General features: G+C 33.4%; 1 protein-coding gene across 1 annotated transcript in view; it reads left to right on the top strand.

Moving 5' to 3' along the window:
* Window positions 1-27,603, top strand: part of plxna1a (plexin A1a) — a 454,670-nt gene that overhangs the window by 270,488 nt on the left and 156,579 nt on the right. The window contains exon 9 of the mRNA XM_056449070.1: window positions 3,409-3,523. Coding sequence (XP_056305045.1) covers window positions 3,409-3,523 — 115 coding nt within the window. The remainder of the gene's footprint in view (window positions 1-3,408; window positions 3,524-27,603) is intronic.

The raw sequence follows: 27,603 nt of genomic DNA, 5'->3' as shown, positions 1-27,603 counted from the left end.
CAAAGGCAGTCTGAGTGTTTAAGAACATTGTTTTATGGTTGTTAGGGTGTTGCTTAGGTGTCTTTAGAGTTTTAGTACATTGTTTTATTATAATTTTAGGATGTTGCTAACATTTTATGGATGGTTGAGCACATGTGTGTGGTTGCTAGGGGTGTTGCTAAGGTGCTGGAGTGTTTGAACATGTTTTAAGGTTGCTAGGGTGAGACTGAGATTTTAAGTCTTTGAACATGTTGTTTTTTGGTTGCTAGGATGTCACTAAAGCAGTCTGAGTGTTTGAGTATTTTGGCTGTTAAGTGATGCTAAGGTGTTGTTTTAGTGTTTGAGTTTGTTTTATAATGTATTTAGGGTGTTGCTAAGGTATTATAGGTTTTTGAGCACATTTAGATGGTTGCTAGGGTGGTGTTATGGTTCTGTGAGTGTTTGAACATGTTTGAGGTTGATAGGGTCTCACTCACAAGGGATTTTAGCTGATTAAACATGGTTTTGTTTTGGTTGCTAGGGTGTTGCTAAGATGTTTTGAGGATTTGAGCATTATTTATGGTTTCTAGAGTGCTGCTATCGTGTTTTGAGTGTTTGAGCAGATTGTTTTGTGATCGCCAGGGTAGTTCTAACACCGACAGATCAGTGTTGTTTGTGTTGTGTTTGCCGTTCTTATTCTGTCACCTTGAAGTGCCAACTCTGTCAATGTGGGCTCAGTAGTTAAATGACTTAAATGCCGTTATTGATGTAAATGAGTCATCTTAAACTGTCGAATGCGGGAGCTTTGCTCTTTGGTCATTTTCTGTGTGTAATAACCTGCATTACTAAATTGTGTTTGTGAGTTGTTTTTATCTTTCATCTTTTTTATATTTTCTCTTGCCGATTGAAGAGTGTTGGTTCGTTCTGTCTTTGATCTGTCCATCTCACAGTCACCTCTGCTTCTAAGATGAAAGGTGGCGAGAGAGGAAAGACAAGATATCACATTGTAGATTTTTTTAAACCCATTTAGTAATAAGATTTAATGAATGGTTGCCAGGGTGTTGAATTAATACATTGTGCTATATGTGTTGCTAGGCATTTCTGCTGTATACTAAAGTCAGGGTATCTGAATGGGTCAATTTTAGTTTTTTGCTGTGTTGTTGCTAAGGTGTTTCTATGTGGTTGCCAATATGTTTGGTGTAGTTTTTAGTGTGTTGCTGTGTGGAATACAGTCAATGGTACAGTCAATGGTACAGCTAGGGTATTCAGAGGGGTTGCTGAGGTGTTCTGAGTATTTCAGGTCATCATTTGGCAGCTACTCCCTATGTTGGGATGGGTTTCCTCTGGGTGTTTCGGTTTCCCCCACAGTCCATAGACATGCACTATATGGTGTATGTGTGTAAATGCGAGAGTGTATGGGTGTTTCGCAGTGCTGGGTTGCAGATGGAAGGGCATCCGCTGCGTAAAACATATCCTGGATAAGTTGGCGGTTTATTCTTCTGTGGACTAAGCTGAAGGAAAACGAATGAATGAGTTGGCAGCTAAGGTGTTCTGAATGTCTGAGCACATTTGTTTATGGTTGCTAAGGTGTTCAAATGCACTATGTTTGGTAGGGTGTTACTAAGGTGCTGTGAATATTTAGGGAGATTTGTAGTTGTTAATTTGTTAAAGTTTTAGTCCTTGTTGTTTGCAAGAGCTCTAGCTAAATGCTAGGGTGTTGTTAAGATGTTGTGAATGCTTGAGAATGTGGTTATTTTGTGGTTAATGTGGTGTTGCCAAAGTGCTGTGAATGTCTGAGGACATATGTTTATAGTTGCTAGGGGGGTTTCTAACGTTTTTGAGTGTTTCAAGCAAATTGTTTTTAGTTTATTAAGGTGTCCTAAGGGTTCGCCAGTGTTCTGGTTTGATGCTAACATGCTAAGTGCCAATGTTTCTAAGTGTTTGCAAAGTGAATACTTGCGCATGTTGTTTAAATATTGCTGGCAGGGCTGTAGCAACCGGGGGAATACGTCCCCCTCACTTTTAGAGACAGACCATTTAGAAACAGGTGATTAATAATTATATGAACATAAACTTTGGGATCTCATTCACACACACACACACGCACACACTTTTAAAATGTCCGCTACGCCCCTGGTTGCAGGTGTTTTGAGTATTTTATTAGGTTATGCTATCGCTAGGGCATTCTGGTTGTTGGTGATTTGCTCTAAAAATGCCATGGTCTTCTGCGTTAACATATTCGTCAATTCAAGTAACTTGTTATTTCGTAGGTTTTTGTTTGAGTGTCTAATTTTTGTTGACCTGTATGATCGAATTCGTAGTACTCAGTATTATTTGCTCATCCACAATAAAGGGTAGGTTTAGGGGTTGGGTTTGGGGGCACACCTCCTTTTAAAAAATCTTACATTTTCATACAAATTAAATAGTTTGAATTCAAATAAATTAGTCGCTTTTCTTACAATATTTATATGCACTAGATATCACATATAGACCCTGAGCATGCATCAACAGCGCCACCATTTTTGTACAGTGCTCCCAAAAAAGTCATTCAATCGCACTAGTCAAGACTAAAGCCAATGTGAAGATACTGGACTTTTGCGCTGCATACGGGTGTAGTAACGAGTGAACAAAGAAAACAAAGCATAAAGGCATAACAATTAATATGTAGGATTTCGGTTTTATGTTTTTGTACGTTACAAACTTTTGTGCTCAGCAAGTACCATCATTGACGATAATACAGTCGCTTACTGCAACGACCATAAGGCAATGTAGCAACAACTCGCACTAAATTCTAGGCGTATGCTAGTTTTGTTGAGTAAGATCAGCAAACAATGTAAATGAAATATGACAACAAGATGCTGCGGAGCTAGAAACTTGTATTATTGGTGCCTAAGTGAAGTAACGGCTAGTTTTTGAGTAACTTATAACAGTGCCTGCACCTCAATGTGCATACTGTCCACCCTAAATCACTGAATATTACAAATGATATATACTATTTAGTTCAGAAATTGGATATGGCCATTGAGATGCAGAGATATTGATGGTTCATGCGGAGATTCATTCACAAACGAATCTCTCCCTCCGTTAGAATTAGAAGTAATTCATTTCAAAGGAGCGCTACCGTATACTAAAATGGCGACTCTATTGATGCATTCCTTCCAATAGACTACAACAGCGTAGGCAACATCTAATGTAAATATCTATGACAATATGGAAAAATAATCATTTTTCTATGTGAAATCAGGCTAGTTTTAATACATTTTAGGATGTTTAATGGGTGGTCTGGTTTCTAAAGTGTGGTCTAAGGTATTCTTAGTCTTTTCTCATTCATTATTATACAGTCTTCAGGGTAGTCTACATGGTTGCAAAGGGTGTTTTTATGCTCTTGTGGTGAATATGTGGTGTGGAAATGTCATCGCTATTTGAGTTTTTTTTTTCTTCTCTTGATAGGTGTCTCTCCTGTGTGAATGGCTCTTTCCCATGCCACTGGTGCAAATATCGACACATGTGCACCCACAATGCCAACGACTGCTCGTTCCAGGAGGGCCGCGTCAACATGTCTGAGGTCAGTCTGTCTAATACAATACATACAACACAAAGCCTGTTTTTTTCCTGCACACAACTCAGCTTTAATTGAATTGAAAATTGCTTTTCATGTCTGCAAGCCATCACCAAAAAACACAAGGGTGCAGATGCACACATGGGCGGTCATGTCCCATTTGTGAGCGCTGTTCTTTTTCGCGCTGGCTTTGTGCAAGCAGCTGTTCTAAGGAGAGCTGCGCTGGATTAATGCACTTATAAACGGCACTGACTGAATGACTATGCAAATTGTATCGTGTTGTACATTTACAAATGCTACATTTGCATAAAAACCAATATCAATCACATCTCTCCCTCCTCGTATGAGCGCTGGAAGCATTACGCGTGTACAGTGGGTTATGATTACCGACGCACACGCATCAATCCTCCACATGCCCGTTCTCGACTGCCGAACTTGTCTCGGGGGAGCATTTGTATCTCAAACCGTTTCGAGCCGACCAGGGGGCTGTTCACGCACGCCACAGCTGTTAAACAGCGCTTTCAGTGTCGAGGAGGGCATTTGGGTGTAATGTACATAAATGTTTACCATTTTCCACATAATGTTATCGGTGTTTGCTCCCAGGTACTTACCGGCCGTGCTGCAGTATCCATTTCTTCAGCATTTGGTGATCCTGAGGATCCCAGTAGAATTAACCCATAGGCATTTAATGAAATAAAAAAATTATAAATAAAATAATTTTTTTTAATTTTAAATAATTAAACGAATAAATGAATGAATAAATGAGCAAATAAATAAACAATGAAATGAACAAATAATTAATAAATAAATAAATAAACAAATAAATGAATGAATGATTAAATAAATAAATAAATAAATATATATACGAATAAATGAACGAACAAATGAACAAATAATTAAATGAACGGATAAATAAATTAACAAATAAATAAATCAAACAAATAAATAATAGCCTAGTGGTTAGCGTGCCAACATATGGTGCAGTAGCACATCAGGGGGTCCCGAGTTCGAATCCTGGCTCGAGAACATTTCCCTAGCATACCCCCTCTCTCTCTCCAACTTCGCCTCCTGTCTCAATACTGCCCTATCTAATAAAGGCAATAAAGGCCAAAAATAAATCTTAAAAATAAATAAATAAATGAACAAATAATTAAATAAATGAATAAATAAACAAACAAACAAATAAATAAACAGGGCAACGCAGTAGCAATAGGTAGTGCTGTCGCCTCACAGCAAGAAGGTCACTGGTTCGAGCCTTATATAAATATGTATTAATGAATAAAAAAGATTTTAAAAAATAAATGAATCAGTTTCATTATTATTATTATTATTATTATTATTATTATTATTATTATTATTATTATTATTATTATTATTACTTCTACTACTGCTTTAACTACTTATTCCGCATACTTGTTTAAATGTTATTGTTATAGCCATGTAATATATTATTATTTTTATAACTAATATTGTCATATTTTTTACATTTTTTAATATGTTATATTTGAATAATTTTTAATTAAATTTAAAATTTTTGTTTATTTAATTTTAAAATTCTTCAACCTTCATACTGACATGGGGTTAATACTAAGGGCATTTCATACTTTACAGGATCTTATTATGATGCCTTAAAGTAATGCAGTTTTTATGATTTATGTAGACTTGACTTTATATTGTCGTTTGCTTGGATTGGGAATATAGTCAATGTTAAAGAGTCTTTATCACAAATGTGCAGCAAAATGTCTTTAACCCCTTTATCCTTGACTGTACGCATACTGTATAATGTCCTCAAATGGCTTTATTGATTTGTAAATTGATTCCTGAATAATTCTGAAGGATTTTTTCAGCAGTAACCTGTGTTTGTGGGGATTCAGGAAAGCAATGATACATTTGTGTGTTTAATTTTCTTCATTTATAATAATTAATCATTTGATTATAGCATGTTATTCATTAATTGAGTCTGATCCATAATACTTGGTGCAGAGATCAGATCTAACAATTTGCATAAATTGCTGCGTGATTTATTTAAACAGCTTTTTGATGAATATGAAGATGAATGGGTAAATATATTTATTATTGAACCTTTTGATTTTTGAACAATATAAGATACTTGAGTTTGTTTTAGGATGAGAGTAGAGGCTTTTTTTTGAGGCAAGTCTTTTCAAAGTTTAAAAGAAAAAGAAAAAAATCCAAAATGCGAATTATGTGTGTTTTAGTCGTTAGAGAAGGTGACTGTAGTATTGGTTACCTAGTAACCAACTCTAAACAAGGCAAGCGTAATAAACACAGCTAATTAGTCAACTGGGTCTTATATTACATCAGAGTTGTTTATTTGCATTAAAACTTTTTCGTCAAAAAGTCCAAAGCCATCTCAAATGAGCGTTAAGCAAAATATTTTTATTCAAAATGTGTCATTTCTATAACTTTTTTATAATGTGGCGTTTCTTATTCAATACTATTAAAAGATAAGTATTACTCAAGGTGTTATTATAATATACACTCACCGGCCTCTTTATTATGTACACCTAACTAGTACTGGGTTGGACTCCATTTTGTCTTCAGAGTGCCTAAATTCTTTGTGGCATAGATTCAACACAGTTCGACCACATTCCAAAGGTGCTTTATTGGATTGAGTTCTGGTGATTGTGGAGGCTTTTAGAGTACAGTGAATGGCCCCAAAGTGTGCCAAAAAATATCTCCCACACCACGGCATCACCAGCCTGAACTGTTGATACATGGCATGATAGATCCCTGCTTTCATGTTGTTGTTTTCAAATTCTGACACTACCATCTGAATGTTGCAGCAGAAATAGAGACTCATCAGACCAGGCAACGTTTTTCCAATCCTCTATTGTGTAATTTTGGTGAGCCTGTGTGAATTATAGCCTCAGTTTCCTGTTCTTAGCTGACAGGAGTGGCACCCAGTGTGGTCTTCTGCTGCTGTAGCCAATCTGCCAGGTTGTACGTGTTTTGCATTCAGAGATGCTTATCTGCATACCTCGGTTGTAACGAGTGGTTATTTGAATTACTGTTGCCTTTCTATCAGCTCGAACCAGTCTGGCAATTCTCCTCTGACCTCTGGAATCAACAAGGCATTTGCGCCCACAGAACTGCTTCTTACTGGACATTTTCTCTTATTCAGACCATTCTCTGTAAACCCTAGATATGGTTGTGCATAAAAATCCCAGTAGTTAAGCAATGTCTAAAATACTCAGACCAGGCCGTCTGGCTCCAACAACTATGCCACGTTTAAAGTCACTTAAATCCCCTTTCGTCCTCATTATGATGCTCGGTTTGAACTGCAGCAGATCTTCTTGACCACGTCTACATGCCTAAATGCATTGAGTTGCCGCCATGTGATTGGCTAATTAGAAATTTGTGTTAATGAGCAGTTGGACAGGTGTACCTAATAAAGTGGCCAATGAGTGTATACCGTAATATTGGTAATGCCGGATTGTCTTTATTTGCCCAAAAATGTGTGTTGTGACCAGATTAATGCTTGTCTACTTCAGGCTGCTTCATAACATGTTCAGTTGACTGAAATTTCCTAATTATTCTCCTTATGGTGGAAATGGCCATTTTCTGTGTTTTGCTGTATTCCAACAGCCAGTTATTCTCCAAAACCTTTCTCTCAAATCACATCCTTTATTCTTTGGTGAGTTTGGCTTATGTTTTATCTTATATTTATACCCATGTGAGAGAGGAGGTCGTGCTTGAATAATTTCTTGTTCATTATTACCCTGGTGCACTTAATGTAAAACATCAATGGTAATATTCTTTAAAATAATTAGCTTAAATTAATTTATAAGGGGTTCTAGTAATTAACTGATTATTTTCTTATTTTATTATAATATTATTTCATTAAATTAATTTAACCATTTCATTTAATTAACTTTTATTTTATTTTATATTATTTTATTTTTTTTATTTTATTTTGTTTTGTTTTATTTTATTTTATTTTTTTTTTATTTTTTTTTATTTTATTTTATTTTATTTTATTTTATTTTATTTTATTTTATTTTATTTTATTTTATTTTATTTTATTTTATTTTATTTTATAATTCATGTTGTGTTTGTTTTGTTTGCTCTCTGTCTTTTTATTTTTTTATTTATTTTTAGTTTCATTAATATTTGGAGCAAAAGATAAAAAGGTAAAAAAATAAAAATAAATAAAGACTTTTTTCCACAACTTCCTTTGTTTATATATATCAAGGGTGCCAATATTGCTGTGCACTGTAGATGTCATGACTTCATGAGCTGGCTTTGTTGTATCCATCAAGCTGTGGTGATGTTTGTGGGCTAATAAACACTGCGGGAGAAGCTCTTGATGTGGAGGCTGGTGGCGTGTGGTGTTTATTGGGTGGAGGTTGAGGGCGAGACAGCGACTGAAGGTGTGGGATTGAGGCAGAACTGAAGGATATGTGTTCACATCTGGTGTCTTCTGGTGGTTAATAACTGCTGGTTGAAGTGAGATTTCAGAAATTGCTTTTATTTATTATTGTCAGACAGGTTTCCAGAATGAGTGAGGTGTCTATGTTGACAGCATTTGAGGGAATCATAGGGGTGTTTTGGTATAGGACTACTAATGTAAATACAGTTAACACAAGCAGTCATTTAGAATCAGAATCAGAAAGAGCTTTATTGCCAGGTATGCTCACACATACGAGGAATTTGTTTTTATGACAGAGCTTCTACAGTGCAACAGAATTAGAGACAGGACAAGAAACACATAAGAAATATATTAAATAATAGTAGTAAGTAGTGAATGCAAATATACAAATTGACAAGTGTATGTACGTGTTTATTACTATACACAATGTTATATGTGCAACTGTTATGTGCAAATTGGCATGTAAAGTATGTTGTTAAATAAGTGTATATGTGTATAAAAGCACATAGCAAGTAGTGATGTTGGTTCCACAATTATTATCATCAAGTGTTCATGAGATGGATTGCCTGAGGGAAGAAACTGTTTCTGTGTCGGGCTGTTCTGGTGCAGAGTGCTCTGTAGCGTTGACCAGAAGGTAAAAGTTCAAAGAGGCAGTGTGCTGGGTGTGAGTGATCCAGATTTTGGCAGCCCTTCTGCTCGCTCTGGATACAGTTCTTGGAGAGTAAGGAGAATCAGAAAGAGCTTTATTGCCAGGTATGTTCGCACATACAAGGAATTTGTTTTCGTGACAGAGCTTCTACAGTGCAACAGAATTACAGAGACAGGACAAAAAAACAGATAATCAATATATTTAAAAAAATATAAGTATAATTAAGTAGTGAATGAGGGTTGTGATTAGCTCAGCTACTAGTGATTAGCTCAGCAGTCCGAACTCTTCGACGTAGTCTTCGGAGGTCGGATTTGGTAGCTGAGCTAAACCAGACAGTTATTGACGTGCAGAGGACTGATTCAATGATGGAAGTGTAGAACTGTTTCAGCAGCTCCTTTGGAAGGTTGAACTTCCTCAGCTGACAAAGGAGGTATAGCTTTTGTTGAGCTTTTTTGACAATGGAGTCAATGTGAGTGTCCCACTTCAGGTCCTGAGAGATGAAGCTGCCCAGGAACCTGAATGACATTCAGTTCATAATCATAATAATACTTAAGTAATAGCGTTGAGGAGCTATAGACACAAACACACAGAGCAAGGACCTTTTCATAGTATATACTATTATATTTTTTCTTCTGCAAAACTAAAAGTTTTATTTCTTTTAGTTTAGCTGAAATAAAAGTAGCTTTTAATTTTTAAAATGCTTTTTAAGGTCAATGTTATTGTCTAGTAAAATAATATGTACTGTCATCATAAGAAATTTATTATTAGTGCAGTGGGTAGCAAAATCGCCTCACTGCTAGAAGGTCGCTAGATCAAGCCCCAGCTGCGTCAGTTGGCATTTCTATGTGGAGTTTGCATGTTCTCCCAGTGTTCACGTGGGTTTCCTCTGGGTGCTCCGTTTTCCCCCACAAGTCCAAAGTCATATGGTACAGGTGAATTAAATAAGCTAAATTGGCAGTAGTGTATGTGAGTGTGTGCAAAAGTGTATGGGTGTTTCCTAGTGTTGGGTTGCGACTGGAAGTGCATCCACTGCGTAAAACATGTGCTGGATAAGTTGCCGGTTCATTCCGCTCTGGCGACCCCTGATTAATAAAGGGACTAAGCCGAAAAGAAAATGATTGAATGAATTAAAACTAAGATTTCACAGTAGGGCTAATTTAGCCTTCAACTGTATTTAAAAAAGAAACAGGAGTAAAGTTAATAAATAAATGAATAAGTAATTAAATTAATAAATAAATAAATAAATAAGCAAATAAACAAGTGAATGAATAAATAAATAAATAAATAAATAAATAAATAAATAAAAAAGCAAATAAACAAGTGAATAAATAAATAAACAAATAAATAAATAAATAAAAAAGCAAATAAATAAATAAATAGTTAATATATTTAAGAATGTTTCCATTTATATATTTTTGAATGATTTTCCTGTAAAAGTGTACTTTTATAATTTAATAATGCTTTAATATTGAGGACTTGATGACCAATAAAGAAATATTGCTTTTTAAAATGTATTTTATTGATTACCCATTTTTAAAGAATGCTGAAACATTGTATAATATAAAAAATTAGCATTTGTTCTCAAAAACCATTGGGATAAATACAGTGCTGATCACTTCATCTCCGCCATTATTACAGCTCAATCTCCAAACCGCCTTACCTTAAGAAGTAGCCAGACATGAAAGATAAACCGTGCAGTCACCGCGCGTAATGAGTCACATTTGCAAATCAAAAGTATATAAATCAACATTTGCCTGACAGCGGATAAACAGAGGAACACATTAAATCTGACCAGGCGGAAAATTGCTTCAGTAAGCCACACTTGAGGAATCCACAAGGAGAAATAAACAAACACACATATAAACAAACAAGCAAATATCGCCGCTAACGCATTCGTTCCAGCCGTCGTTATTTGTGAACCCAGCTGTCGGACAGGTCGCTTATTTTAGTCAGCACTTTCGCTCTTTGCTAGTGCCAAGAGTATAAGTTCGTGTCACAGAGCCACTTATAAACCAGACTCACTTCAGTCCAGTTCCTCCATGGAGTTTGAAAAAGTTATTCAGCTTTTCTGTGCTTCAATTCATGTGTTGCACGTCCAGTTTGAGGAACTTTTATTGAAAAGATTGAATGTTTGGCTTTGTGCTTTGTTTTTATGAAAGTCAGTAATGCTTTGTATTTTAACATTAATATAACAAGCATACCTGTGGCCAAAGTTTTTTGGGTTCATTTTTTGTTTGTTAGTTTCTTCACATTATTTCCTACAGTAAACTAATATTCAATATGTTTGTAATATTGCTGTGGAAAAAAAAGACTCTTGAGTTTTTGAAGGGTTCTTTATGGTTTGTTGAAGGTAATTTGTTAATTTATTAAGTTGCCTTTAAAGGCCACCTATCATGCAAAATCACCTTTTGGAAGCTGTGTGTACCGTAGGTATAGTGTGTCTACATTCATATTGGAGTGATATAAACACAACAAGTCTCTTTTTCTTTTATTTCTGAAGTTAAATTAGGATCCAAATTGCAGTGGTTTTGAGGCCCAGCGTAATGTGACATAACTGTGTGGTTTTCCCCACTGCCCACCAATATTAATTGACAGGCGCATATTAACACGTCTTTTTATTAACGCGTATAATTATGTCGACAAAACATGATTTGCAAAGAAAATGGGATTAAAAGATCTGTTCCAACTCTCTGTGATTCAACTGCACTTCAATAAGCAGTAAGTAATAGACCATGTATTTTTATATCATTTTAAACTAAACTTTGGAAAGATATATATTTCATAACCGCTGTATAGTGTGCACAACTTTAAACAAGAATGCTTCAATCACACAAAAGGAGACCTCTCTCCGTTAAACAGAAATTGTGAAAAAAAATAAACAGGCAGCCTAGTAATTTCAAGGGGGCTAATAATTTTGACTTCAACTGTATATATATGAAATGTATCCAGTGCTGGGTAAGTTACTTTAAAAAAGTAATAGTTTACAAATTACTGACTGTAAATTTGTAATTTGATTACATTACTAGTTACTTAATGTAAAAAGTAATCAGATTACCAAATACTTTACTTTGAAGTTACTTTTAAAACATAAAATATACATATAAAAATACAAATTAACCTGCAGCTATTTCAGAAATGTAATATTCACTAAACACATTGCAATGATGATCTCAGCAGCTTGACATATGCAAGACTTAAAGAGATAACTTACCCAAAATCATTCACTGTTTGTCGTCTTGTTTTTTGGGACGACACTGTTTGTCGTCTTATTTACAAGCTACCTGTAACTATTGACATCCATAGTATCAAAAAGCACTGCAGTGTTTGGGTGTTCTGTGCTTGTCTGAAGTAATTAGTCTACTGAAATGTGTGTATTCCATACAAGGTATAAAGCTGATCGGTCTGTTCTTGTCACGTGACTTGCAATATTTTTGTTTTTGCGCTCAATGAAGTGATGGCTGTATTTCCACTTGAAGAAGCAACCACTCTCGGCAGCAACCATTTCAGCTGACGTTACCTATCAATTTAAAAACGTATGGTTATTAACTGACATTGCACTTCTAAAAACTATATTTGCAATGTAAGTAACACAATTACTTTGACTTTAGTAACCGTATTCTGTAACTGTTTAGTAACTGTAACAATTTAGTAACTGTAATTCGATACATTACTCTGTTCGCCAAAAATGTCATTAAAATAAAGTAACGTGTTACACCCAACTCTGTGTATAATATACTGTTAATTATAATTATATTACATTGATATGCTGTAGTGCGTTGTATGTATATATATATATATGTATGTATGTATATGTATATATATGTATATGTATATATATGTATGTGTCGTACTTGAGAAGTAATGTTACTACGTACCATGTACTACTACTATGTATTAACTACCATACATTAACTATATGTTAAATAAATAATATATTGTATTCTATTAAGATATATTACATTTTGTTAGAAAATAATACATCATCTTAATATTGAGTACTTGAGAAGTAATGTTATATAATAATATGTAATTATATTTATTTGTTTATTTATTTATTTTAAGAGTTTGAAAAGCTTTAACAAATGCCGAAGGTAAAAACCTTAATTATTTTGCTTTATATAGTGATATTTATACAATTTTATTAAGTTAGTTTATTTAAAATTTGGACGGGACGGGGTATTGCAGCTTAATTCCCTGAAATGCTTCAAACACGCGCTCGAAAGAATATTTGGCTAAAAAAACACTAATATATAACATGACAAACAAACAAAATAAAAACAATGATTAAAACATCAAAAACTATAAATGATATTTTATCTATAAAACAATTGTAGAACACAATGAATAAAGGAGAGTTCATGATGTTTAGTGTTACACCTTGGTATAGCAAATGTCTTGTGTCGCCAAAGAAGTTAGGATGACACTGGAGCTTAAGTATTTAAAAAATTAAGTATTTTAGTGAGACTATGGTGGCTTCCTCATTTCTTTTACTCTTCAAATACTTTGTGATATTATATGGTCGGATATTTCATATGTATCAGCCATGTAAAGGCCAATGTAGCTGGTATATGAAAAAATAAGAACATTAATACTACAAGTACTACAACAAAGAGCAACATGGAGGGTCGTGCAGAGTGGCAATATTGAAATGCGTCCTGCATTTCAGTGTCACTTTTGGAGCCACCGAACATCACGCTGCTCTTCGTTTCAGCGTGTGTTTTCACACTGACATGCTCATAATGTACCCCCATCGATTGTCAGTAAATGGACCAGAGAGACTGAATGAAAGCTGTCGACTCACCTTGGGAGCTCCATCCTATCTTTTCAACATGCAGCCCTATTGAGATACCACCCAGTCTATAAGCGTAACGAATAGAGTTTGTTTTAAGGATGATGAAACTGGCGTTACGGCTGCGTTCTCCCGCTCATTTGAGACTCATTAGTGTGCGTCTCCGATGAGACAAATGAGGGTTTAGATAAATAAGTCATAGGGTTGTAGACCGCAGAGGAACTCCTCAATGCTCCCGCAGGATTCAGAAACACTCCGATTATAAACAAAGACACGTCACCCATGATAATAGTCAGAGAAGCAGAGGATTGTGGGAGTGTTTGTGCTTTTAAGAGCGTAAATAGGACAGTATACAGCTCTCATAATTCATACCGAGCTGTTAGCATTAAAAAGCTTTTCCGCTCAAAGCTATTGTGCCTCCATTGTTGTTTGGTGATAAAATAACTCGCAAATATTTTATCCGTAGCATTTCAAAAAAGCTTTTCGGGGGGGTGCAAGTACATAAGACGGTAATATAGTTGTCAGCGGGAGGATAATTCAGAGAAAGCCCACACAGACAGCAAAAAAACTGAGTCGCTCTTTTGTCTTCTTAAAAGAAGGGTATATTCGAAGGCTTTCACAGGCTCTGTTTTAATCAGGATAACTAATATGCTGCTGCCAAATATAGGAAACTGCGCTGTTGAGTTGATCAGAGAGTTTTTTTTATCAGGATATCTATCGTGTTTATACTTTCTTGCCTTACGCTGTGAGAGACTTAATTAAAAATGAGAATAAATTACGGTTTCATTTCGGTTTGTCATGGGAGCCCGTAATTTTTTTTGCAGGTCCTTCATAATATTTAGGATTGGGCCGTAAACCTTGAAAGGGTTTCAGAGTGTGAAAATAACTGAAATGGAGCTTTATTAGTGTCTTGTGAGTGTAACTGATTTGTACACTACCTGACAAAAGTCTTGTCACCTATCCAAGTTTTAGGAACTACAAATAATAACTTGACTTCTAGTTGATCATTTGGTATCAGAAGTGGCTAATATGAAAGGTAAAGGCCTCTAGATTACATTTATTTTACCCAAATAAAATATGATCATGCCTTGATCTTTAATTATTTAATTAGGACAATAAGGTCTGACTTTGCTTAGACAAAAGTCTTGTCACTTAACAGAAATAATGTACAGTATAGAATATAAAGTCATGGTGCAGTGGAAAAAGAATTAATATTGTGTATGACTCCCATGTGCTTGGAGGACTGCATCCATATATCTCTGCAATGACTCAAATAACTTATTAATAAAGTCAACTGGAATGGCAAAGAAAGCGTTCTTGCAGGACTCCCAGGGTTCAATAAGATTCTTTGGATTCATCTTCAATGCCTTCTCCTTCATCTTACCCCAGACATGCTCAACAATGTTCATGTCTGGTAATTGGGCTGGCCAATCCTGGAGTACCTTGATCTTCTTTGCATTCAGGAACTTTGATGTAGAGGCTGAAGTATAAGGAGCGCTATCCTGCTGAAGAATTTGCCCTCTCCTGTGGTTTGTAATGTAATGGGCAGCACAAATGTCTTGATACCTTACTCTGTTGATGTTGCCATCCACTCTGCAGATCTCTCGTGTGCCCCGATACTGAACTTAACCCCAAACCATGATTTTTCCTTCACCAAACTTGACTTATTTCTGTGAGAATCTTCCAATAGGTCTGTTATGTTATGTTTGATATAATTTATCAAACGAACGTCTGAACATTATGATAAGGATGATTATATGGGGGCCAATGTTCTTACTTGTAATTAATATAATCTTAGAGTTTATTACTTCTGCTTTTTACTTAGTTCCTAGCGTGAAATGTGCCCTAGACACGTCTACTCTCGCAGTTTCGATGAGAAATAACCAAGGCGTCCTACATTTTTTATATGTCCAAACATAGTGCCACGTTCCATTTTGCAGCATGCTAGTATTCGCTTATGTAGGACGCTTGCTTTTGTGTCAGACCTTAATTTAACCTTCAGTCTTTTAACTTGTCTTTTATAGAGCTTGAATAATTTCAATAGAACCTCATATTGAAGTCTTATGGGGCAGCCATATATTCCTCAGCCTCATTTGGCACTGAACTGAACTGGTTCACAGCCTCGATCGGGTCATTTTTTTTTTTTGTCCACTTGTTTAGTCTGATGTCTCTGGGTCCAAAGTCTCAGATAAGTCTAATGTGAACAACAAATGGCAATAATATACATTGACAGTGTGCTTTAACACTATTGAAAATCATGATTGTGCATCCAGGCATAATCAACAAGCAAATCCAGAAGCTGTAGTGAACAATATTATTTTGTAGAGGATTCACTTTATTGGGTATGTTTACATGGACATCCAATGCATTTTCAATTCACAATTTATACCTTTTTTATTTAGTAGCTAATTTGTATTCATTTGCACGATCTCATTCATAGAGACATGCCTCCTTTTTAATAATATTTTTTAAACAAATTAAATTGTATGAATTTGAAATAGTGAATTATCCACTTTTCTGACAAAATGTAAAATAGTTATATTTCCTCGTGACATCAGGCATCAGTCTAGTTACTTACTTCATTTTAAATAACACAATATTATGATTAAATTGTTTCCATGACTAATATATTCCTTTCACGTTCCCATTTTGGATCTATACATTTCTCAAATCAACGTACACTTTCTTTTCGTTATGGTCGTTTTCAGAGTTTCATTTTTAATTTTACGAAAACGTCAAGTAATTATTTGTTATGCTCTATGTACAAACATATGATGATGGTATTTAATAGTAAAAATCCACATTCCTAAATTAAAAAATAATCCACATGTCCTAATTTGATTTGCTTTGAGTATGACTTAAAGTATGACTTATTAAAGTAATCTAAAATCTTTGTTTACATTGTAGATTCCCAATTTTAGTATTGCCTTAATTGTGTTAATATTGGCTTATTGTTGTCGATCTAGTGGTTAGTGGGTAGCACTGTCGCCTCACAGCAAGAAGATTGCTGGTTCTAGTCCTGGCTGGGCCAGTTGGCAATTTTATGTGGAGTTTGCATGTTCTCCTCGTGTTCACGTGGGTTTCCCCCACAGTCCAAACACATGCGTGATTGAATAATCTGATTGTGTATGTGAACGAGTTTGTATGGGTGTTTCTGGCCTGATCTCACGAGGAAATGCAAGTATTTTACGTTTTGCCAGTTTAGTGGCTAAGTTCAGTCGAATGAAAACGTTCGATATTAAAAAGGAGATGTGGCACCCTTGCTACAGTATATCAGTTCAATATGTTCACTATGCTACATAACTGCCCCATACTGGTCATGTCTTTCTTGTGTTAGACCATTTTATGTTGTGCCGCGCAGTACTGCATCATTGCGTGTGGTCCCATTCATTCACTCGCTCATTCTCAGTAGCCATATCAGTATCATCCAAAATGTTTCAAGGAATGTTTCAAAACAGAGAAACAAGCCATTTTAACAAGTGACAATAAATGTGTCCTGTGTCACCATGGTAATGATGTCACACACAATTGATTTCTGGTTTGGTTTTATAGAACAGTGTTTCCCAACCCTGTTCCTGAAGGCACCCTATTCAAATACACCTGAATCAAATCATCAGAACATTAGAAGAGACTTGAAAACCTGAAATGAATGGTTCAGAGAAGGGAGACATCCAAAAGATGTACTGTTGGTGTGCCTTCAGGAACAGGGTTGGGAAACACCGTTATAGAAAACAGGAAAAAACACCAAAGATGCTTTAATATGTTATGTTTTGTTAGCATTATAACAGAACCAAAAATATATTTGGTATGATAAAACAGCAGTGCTTCTTTCACCCAGTGTTGGATTGTGGCATAATAAAAGTATATAATAAATAAAAAAAAAATAATAATAATTCAGCACTCTCTTTTTACTCATTTCGATAGTACCATGATAATACAGTTTAAATACTTCAGCTCATGGTTTCGACAGGAGTCCAATATGATGTAATGAAGACTACTCCCATGATTTCACACTCAGTGATGGCATCATCAAACTACGCTTTTGTTTGTTGTGAATATGCTCCCCCTAGGGGCGAAAATTACATACTGTGCCTTTAAGTTTGCAAATGGAGAGCAGATTCACACCTGGCCTCCAAACTCCATTCAGCTCTGATTTACCATCCTGTTTGTTTGCCTGTCAGGTACATTTTCATCCTTCACTCTCTCTCTCTCTTTATTTCTCTCTCACTCACTCACTTAAATCTGTGCCCAGCTCCCCCAAATATGCAGCAAATTCCCGTTTTTCCATTCTTCTGATCCCAGGACAGCATCACTCAACAAACAGCCAAATACAAAGCCAGTCCCTGGATCAGTATTCCAGCATCCAACGCCAAAAAAATCGCAAACCTCACCTCCTCGTGCCATTCCAGCTCCTTGAACAGCCCCAATATCAAATGCCACCTTTGCCTCATCCTTTTGGTTTAAGAGTGACGAGGGTTCATGGTAATTAATCAATTAATCAGAAAGGCAATTAGCAGAAACGAGGACCCCCGGCCCGCACCCTCACCTTTGTTGTTTGATGTGGGTCTGTCCCGCTGTGTTGCGAGTGGGACTCAAAGCGTTCTCTTTGGCACTGGGCCTCTCGGAGGGATCTGAGGCTGCCACTGATCTGTGGCTTTAATTATTCAAAGTGTATTAAATCTTAATTTCCAGATGCCTCAGCGTCTGTCTGCCTAATGGAGACCGAAGATGAATTTTACATTCAGGAGTCAAGGAGATGGCGCGAGGAACTCTTGGGTGGCACCCAAGGATACGAGGCCAGGGCTAGGTTTCTCATGTTAACTCAGTGTAGTACTAGTTACGGTGTCCTTAAAGCATTTATTGATTTATTTATTTCATCTTGTTCTTTTCACTGTCTTTTTGAAAAACCTTTTCATGCAACATTATGATATGGAAAATTTAAAATAAATAAATAAATAAATAAATGCAGCTTGACTAGTGATACAATAATGTCATTTTTAATACAGATTTTTTAATAAAACTTTAGAATAAGGTTTCTTTAGTTCATGTATTTGCTAACATGAGCAAGCAACAAATATGTTTTTTTACAGTATTTATTTATCTTTGTTAATTTAAGTTAATAAAAAAAATTTCATTACAAGTAATTGAATGAAAAGTCATTATTTTTTCAGTTCTTGTTAAGTGACAGCACATTAATTAGGGTCAACAATCACAGCTTTGGACTTTAATAATGCTTTAGTAAATGTTGTACTATGGATGATTAATGGTGTACATGTTCATACTCGGTTCAGTAGGTGATGCTAACCGGTTAGCATAATATCTTTGAAACAGAGTCCCACCCCTGCCATCCAAAGCCACGCCGCTTGATATCATAAATGTGCACCTTAAAGATGACCGTAGACAACCCACTACATTAGATCATGTCATTCGCCAGTTATAGAACATTATAGTACTTTATAATACTACAATTCCGAATAAAAAAAATTTATTATATCTAGCACGTTGTGTAGAAAACTTGTCATAGTGTGCACTATTTTTTATGCATGCAAGCATAGCTGGTCTCACTCTCTCATGCGCTTTGTCCTACTGTATGCTTAGTGGTTGGCCGGCAGGGTGCTGGAATTACACTTATTACTAAGCCATACTTGCATGCTATTTCAGACCAATATTCAGAGTATCATGGTAAACAATATAGGAAGCGGGTCACAGGTTATCATTGTTCAAAATTTAACCAATGTAAATATTTAACCAACTTCATTGGAGTGTGAAAACAAAAAATGTTTCTGAAGACAATCACCTACTGCACCTTTAGCTAACTGAATCTTATAAAATATGACAGAATTTTGCTTATAGTTTTGAACATTTCAGCATGTTTTAAAGCAAAAAGTGAAGTTTAAAAAAAAAACATAGCTGTTAGCATGTTGCATGTTTGGATGGCAAAAAAATCTCAGAAATGTTTTGTTCTTCAAATAGCAGTTTTGTGTTTGAACCCAAATCGATCAGTGACTCTGAAGATGTATTGTAGCAACACCTCCACCTTTACCTTTAAGAACTTTAGATCAGTTATCTATTCAATAGCATTTTGCAACTTTGATTGGCCACTTGTTTTACTAGTCATAATAAATAGCCTATTTATACAGATTTTAATTTAACATGAGAATGTCCTACATTTATTCACATTTAAAGGCCATTCATTCATCCATTCATTCATTCATTCATTCATTCATTCATTCATTCATTTATATATACATTTTAAACAGTTGTCACTTTAAACACATACAGTATATGGACATATTTTGCAGTTGTGAAGAAGTTTCTTGCATACTGTAGTCATCTAATAGCCTTTTAACTTTTTCTGATATTTAACTAAAATTAGCTGTATATTATATTTATATAATGTATAATTTCATCATTTATATAATTATATAATGCTGTAATGTTGCTGTTTGCACACTTACATGATGAAAACAGATCAGATAAATTCGTTTTATTTAAATATCCTTTAAAACATCATTGCTTTAATTATTGATAGACATCTTTGACAATTCTTGTATCTTCTTCAATTAGCATTAGCAATTTGTTTTCATGTTTTAAGCAGTAGTGCTTCAATTATCATGCTGAATGAATGTTGCACTTTAGAACTTGCATTATTAAGTTAATTTATTATGAAACGTGATCTCTTTGATCAGTAGACATTAAGCTGGACATTCATGGCATCTATTGTGCTGATTTAGGTTGCATTTTTTTAAGGTGGTTTTAAGAGTAAGTTTACCGAAATATGAAAACTATGTCATCGTTTACTAACCCTTCACTTATTCAAAACCTATTTGAGTGTCTTTCTTTTGTTGAAAACAAATCCATTGTCTTCCATAGCTTTTTTCCTACAATGGAAGTTGTTGTGTGCCAGCAACTAGCATTCTTCAAAATATCTTCTTTTGTGTTTAACAAAAGAAAGAATCTCATAAAGGAGATCAAAACCAAATGATGACGAATAATTTTTAATTCTTGGGTTAAAATAACTTGCTTATAATAAATATATAATTTATTGGTCAGATTGTTTTTTTTTTCTAGTGATCTAGTACTTTTTTGTTATAAATGTATGTACTCTATACCACTCTGAGCACCAGGTCTGCATTTTGCTAGCACATTTTAGTTGATATTATGCCACATGGTGCCAAGTTTGAGTGGCGCTGCTGTGTTTTTCAGGCTCATGTGGGCGGACACTCTAAAGCCCTTTCAGACTTCAAAGTCCCTTTCATTTGACAACAGGCTCCTCTTGGAGTGGATGGATCCACGAGTTGTTTCCCCCTCACCGTTTGGCCCTTACTAGTCAACGAGCTCCAGACTGCCTAATTAGATGGCAGCTCGGTTCCTCATCTGTTACCCGGACGAGACTTGCCAAAATATGTAATTAAAAAGGCGACTAGGATTTAAAGAATTTTGGTGATGCTGCCCTTAAAAATGTTGATAGTAATTGGTTAGACATAATAACAGGCTTGTCAAGTCATTCAGCCGGTAGTGATACAGCGTAATCGACCAGCTCGTGCAGTGCTTTTGTCCCTGTTATTCTAACAATGACGGTGATGGTACTGTAAGTAACCTCAAAACTAAACCCTCCATTGCCACTTTTGGGATGGTGAAAACAATGGCACTGCATTAGCTGGTTTTGGATGATAATGAAATTCATAGGCCATGTTTATATATATATATATAAACAATAGCTGAAATAAATGTAGTCTAAAAAGTTGTGTGGCTGTATATTTTAACATAAATTGCATACAACTTACAGTTTCTGATTCAATTGTGCAACATTACTCAGACGTGTTGTGATGTTAAATATTTAACTGTACATTTTAACAAAGTGACTTTTATTGGCACTTTAATTGTTAGAAATGATATATTGTCTTGTTATAAATAACACATGAATACATTTATACTGTATACAATAATCTATTGAAAATGCTTTGTTGGATGAAATGCAACTGAAATTAAATTCAAATACAAAACTACAGGATATATTGTAAATGATACTAGGAATCTTAGTATTAAAAAAAAAGCAAGATTATTATTATCATCATTATTATTATTATTATTATTGATTCATTTGAGTTATTATTTATTTATGTGATTTTTATCATTGTTGATTTTTTTTATTTACTATTATCATAATAATAATAATAATAATAATAATAATAATAATAATAAGTATTATTATTATTATTATTATTATTATTATTATTATTATTATTATTATTATTAATATTATTAATAATATACAATAAAAATAAATATCACAATTACTAAAAATAAAAACAAAAACTGAAAAAAAGCAACCTGGAACACTTTTTAAATACTATGATACCTGAATTTCATGCGTTCATTCATTTTCTTTTCGGCTTAGTCCCTTTATTAATCCGGGATCGCCAAAGCAGAATGAATCGCCAACTTATCCAGCACATGTTTTACACAGTGAATGCCCTTCCATCCTCAACCCATCTCTGGGAAATGCCAACTGACCCAGCCAAGACTCGAATCAGCGACCTTCTTGCTGTGAGGCGACGGCACTACGTACTGCGTCACTACATCGCCCCAAATCAGTACCTAATAATATTTAAAAGTGCCATAGTATAATGTATTGCTTGTTTAGTTGGTTGGTTGGTTAGTTAGTTGGTTTGTTAGCTAGCAAGTTAGTTAGTTAGTTAGTTAGTTAGTTAGTTTTATTTAATATTGGTAATTTTATTATTATGTTATTTGTATTATTTAATTTTTTATTATTTTATATTAACAATAAAAACATTTAAAAAAAATAAAAAATAAAAATAAATTTTATAAACTTTTAAATGATATGGTACCTGAATTTCAGTACCATATAATATTTAAAAGTGCCATAGTATAATGTATTGCTTGTTTAGTTAGTTAGTTAGTTAGTTAGTTAATTAGTTAGTTGGTTAGTTAGTTAGTTAGCTAGCTAGCTAGTTAGTTTTATTTAATATTGTTAATTTTATTATTATTATTATTATTTTATTCATTATATTAACAATAAAAAAATAAATATTAAAATTACAAAAAAATAAATGAAAAATGCAACCTGAAACACTTTAAATACTACGGTACCTGAATTTCAGTACCTTATAATATTTCAGAGTGCCATACTGTATTATTTGTTAAGTTAGTTAGTTAGTTAGTTAGTTAGTTAGTTAGTTAGTTAGTTAGTTAGTTAGTTAGTTAGTTAGTTAGTTAGTTAGTTAGTTAGTTAGTTTGTTTGTTAGTTAAGAAAACTTTGTTATCGTCTATGAAATCTGATATCTTATTTTCTATTGGATTCAGGTCAGGTGCTTATCTGGGCCATTCTAGCAGCTTTATTGCCTTTTATGAGAGCATTTGGGAGTTTCCTTGGCTGTTTGGGATTGTTGTCTTGCTGAAATGTCCACCCTGGTTTAATCTTCATCATCTGGTAATGAAAGTGTTAGACCTGTAGCAGCAAATATTAATTTACACTGACAAGGGGCAGAGGTTTGCTGAATAAACTAGATTTCAGCTGCTGTCTGGGCTTTCCGTGTCTTTTTACACCTTCCTTTCTTCATGTGCTCACAACCTTTTACCTGTGTCATTTCATTGTATTATACACTTAATTTCTAAACAAATAAGTTTTGTTTGATTTACATATATGGATTACTTTCATTGTTACGGACATTTGGTGAAAATCTCAAGTCAACGGGACCATTAGAAAAAGGTTTTCTTTCTAAAAAAAAAGCAGTTATGTGTTCAATACTTCTTTTTTAGCCGCTGTAAAAACTTTCAAATAAAATAAATTGAATATATTTATTATATAGTTCTGCTGCCCTTACAAAGTACTTTGGCATCTATATACCAAGTCTCACAGAGTACCATAGTATTACCATAGTATGTTCGTAAGTGTAGAACATCCATCCACAAGGTCTGTTCTTGTGTGATTTGACTGTGGATGATCCACAGAAGTGTTTGCAGTGTGGGCTTTACTCTTCTTAACGCTCCATGAGCTCCATCTCCTCATCGCCCCGCAGCTTCTTTCACACGGAGAGAAAGAGAGCGAGAGAGAGAAGTGTAGAATATAAGAGATGGAGGAGGAAAAGAGCAGCAGATATCATGTTTTGCTTGCAGGAGCAGTGCTAGAGGCAGCAGTTGAGCAAAACAAACAGCAGACTAGCAGAGCAGAGCTGCCAGTTTCCAGAGCCAAAAAAACAGCACGGCTTCAGCGGCCCTCAACCACTTCTCTCTGTGTTTCCATGACCAGCTCAAAGCAAAGCCAGGTTCTCAGGTCCATCGAGATGCTATTTAATCATATATATCTCTGTTATTCAATCATATATATCTATTTAATCATATATATGTATATATGTAACCTAAGTCACAGATGAAATGCTAAGTACTAGCCTACATTTTTTGTGACAAGTTTGTGATCTGTTATAGGGTTTCTTTAAGCTAGATTTGTTGTTGTTTTGTCTTAAACTTTAACATCGAACTGAGAACATTGTTACAGTATAGTGGTGCATATCAATGAAAAATGACAAAACGTCACTAATTTTAATATTATTATTACAATTATTATTACGATTTTTAGTTTACATTAAGCATTCTGAATTAAAATTGTAGTTTAATGGATTGAAAAATAAAACCCTGTGTAATGACCTTAGTCTTCAATGCGGAAGTGCACTCATTTTTGCGATTGTTTTAGAACTTCCAATTCAGTTGCCTATGGGAGAAATGATTAGGAATAATAAATGTCAGAAGATGGTCAAACTAATCGCTCTACAAACAAGTGTTTGCATGAATATACAGAAAATACAGAATAAAATAATAAGAAAATATCAGCAGAACAAGCTGTTTTTAACGTCTAAAAATAAATTGAAGTTAATGAGACTAGAAGTCTCAAGACAAAAACATTTAAATGGTTGTTATATTGGAGCACATCAGTGAAAAATGACTGTCACGAGTTTTATTAATATTGATTATTATATTTGATTATACTTTTAAATTTTACTGAATTCTGAATTTTTAGTTAATAATATTATTTTTTTATTATTTTAAATTTATTTTAATTAAATAAAATGTAATAATGTAGTTTATTTATTTTATTTTATTTTATTTTTTGTTTATTTTATTTTATTATTTTTCTATTTTAACTTAATTTCAATTAATTTATTTTTATTGTATTATTTTATTTATTTATTTATTTATTTATTTATTTATTTTTATTTAATTGTATTAATTTACTTTTTAATTTAATTTAATTTAATTTAATTTAATTTAATTTAATTTAATTTAATTTAATTTAATTTAATTTAATTTAATTTAATTTAATTTAATTTAATTTAATTTAATTTAATTTAATTTTATCATTTCACCAGTAGTATTTGGCAGTTCATTCTGCTGTGTCGACCCCTGATAAAGAAGGGAATAAGCCAAAGCAAAGCATCTTCAAATATTTAGGTTTAATGGTAGTTTACTTCGCATTGCAGTATAACTTGTTAAATATGACAATAGAAACTGCTTGAGCGTCAGAATCTTGAACATGTGAGTTTGCTCTTAGTTGATTCTCACTCCATGATCAGCACTGTGGGGGCTCGCGCTCTGCATGATAACCTGGATCCCCGGCTCACCAGCACCGCAGTTATTTCAAAGCAAATAAAGAGGGAAAAAAATGCGAAACACTTGAAGGAATCCCTGTGGTACACCATTATTCCATTGTGCTCAGCAAGTGTGCCATCTGATCTGCTCTTTCAACCTTGTTTTGACACCTGTCAGAGTGCTTAATAAAATACTTTCCCACGATTGCTCTTTTTCTCATTTTGCTTTAGTGCTTACAGTCTGATTACTTGAATAAAATGTACTGAACTTCTGCTGGCGCAGTGCTACAGTAATGATATCTGATGGGAATTACCATATTCATATGCAGCGGTACTGACACGGTGTTACGCTAAAAACTCAAACCATGATACAATTTAAAAAAATTTTTTGTAAGTAAGTTTTTTCTCGTCCATCTCTTTTTTTATTATTTACTGGAAACACTTTAAATGGTGCCCTTTTCCACTCTTTTCTGCTTCTGTTTTTTTTATACTGCAGGCAAAAAATGGATTTCACCGGACAATTGTGAGCTTTTAGGCTGTTTTGACTTTTCTTAAATAGTTTTTTTTAGTCTAATAGAAAGAAAACATTCAGTTTTCTTTTGTCACATTTGATCAATTTATGACTGTAGATTTCAATTACCATGCATATTTTTAAAGGCTGTTTTCTCAAAATGTGTTTTTTTTCTCTATCTTGCAGAATCTCCACTTCTGCAGCAGTTACACCAAACTTCAAACTTAAATTGTTACCTTAAGTCTTTTTTTTTCTGGTTGTTCACATTTTCTCAATTACAAAGTGATAAAAAGAGATTCGCAATTCCCGCTTTTTAAAAAGACTTCACTGTAAATTCACAAATTCACATTTAAGTATTTGCATGAGTACATTTCCATACAAAGTGCATGCAAATGCATTATTATAAACTGATTTCTGATAGATGGATCTAATAACGCAAAATGCAAAACACATTTGCCTTAAAGACAAAAAAGGCTCATTCTGAAAACATGTTAAATTAAAATGTTTTATTTTATTTTATTTTATTTTATTTTATTTTATTTTATTTTATTTTATTTTATTTTATTTATTTTATTTTATTTTATTTTACCAGTAAAACATGCTAGAGTAATTGGCAGTAATTGTGCCATATATTTTTTTAAATAATAATTGAAATAATATTAATAATAATATTAATAATATTTATAATAATTAATTTTTTTTATTTAATTTAGATTAATTAATTTTTATTTTATTATTTTATTTATTTATTTATTTTATTTCATTATTTTATTTTATTTTAATGAATATTTATTTTATTTTAATTAATATTTTAATTTTAATTAATTTTATTTTTTTTTATTTTATTTTATTTTATTTTGTTTTATTTTATTTTATTTTTATTTTATTTTATTTTTATTTTATACTTTTTTTATTTAATTCAAATTAATTAATTTTTATTTTATTATTTTATTTATTTGTTTATTTTATTTTATTTTATTATTTTATTTTATTTTAATGAATATTTATTTTATTTTAATTAATATTTTAATTTTAATTTATTTTAATTTTTTTCAATTTAATTTAATTTAATTTTATTTTATTTTATTTTATTTTATTTTATTTTATTTTATTTTATTTTATTTTATTTTATTTTATTTTATTTTATTTTATTTTATTTTATTTTATTTTACCAGTAAAACATGCTAGAGTAATTGGCAGTAATTGTGCCATATATTTTTTTAAATAATAATTGAAATAATATTATTAAATTTTAAAAAGTAATGCATTAGAATGCATGGAAAAGTAATATAGTAACAACTATAATGTTTTTTAATGTTCATAATGTAATATCTATAGAGTCTTGCCTTCATTACTTATAATCATAATTTATTAATTATAATCATAATCATCAAGTTATCTCCTTTTTTCCTCATTTCTCCTACATTTGATATGCACATTCTTCATGTTTGCGTGAGGCTGGACTCACATCTCCACTAAAGGCCATCTTTTGCTTATCAAATGTTTGAAGCGTCTGATTAAACGTGTGGTTTGAGGCTCTCTGTTTTCCACCTGTGCGTTGGGATTAGTAAAACGAACGGCAGAGCCGCAAGCAAAGTCAGCTGACGTAGCATGACAAATACCAGCTCTCGCCCTGCTCCGATTGGTTCTCAGTGGATCTTATCTCCTTTCCTGCACCGAGTAGACTTTGTTAAATTGTGTTGTTGTCACACGTGCAGATTATTTTCGGAATGAAGCCAAACTAATCAGGGTAATTAGATTTCATGGCAGTTTAGTGGGGGAAAAAAAAGAGATTGACAAACTTACAAACAAGCCGAGTGTGAAGGGATAGCCGAACTAATGATCAACTAATGATGCCAAAGCATTTGTCTTTGAAGATCTGCCCAATTGTTTGTCCCACAGAAACTAATATGATGGTAAATAAAGCTGAATTTAATATACAGAGCGGCTCATTAGTATGTGCTATACTTCTGCGTCCATTTCTTTTCTAAAAAAGCTAAATGTACTTTTGTGCATTTTGTAAAGAAAAACTTTAAGTATTATTTCACTTTACAAGCAAAGGACAGAAAAGCAGATTAATATGTTATTATTTAAAGAGAACGATGCTATTTTTATGCAGATTAATGTATTGTTTATGAAAT

The sequence above is a fragment of the Danio aesculapii genome, chromosome 23, assembly GCF_903798145.1.
Source record: "Danio aesculapii chromosome 23, fDanAes4.1, whole genome shotgun sequence".
Lineage (NCBI taxonomy): Eukaryota > Metazoa > Chordata > Actinopteri > Cypriniformes > Danionidae > Danio > Danio aesculapii.
The sequence above is the reverse complement of the archived record's forward strand: the minus strand, read 5'-3'. Positions and strand labels throughout refer to the sequence as shown.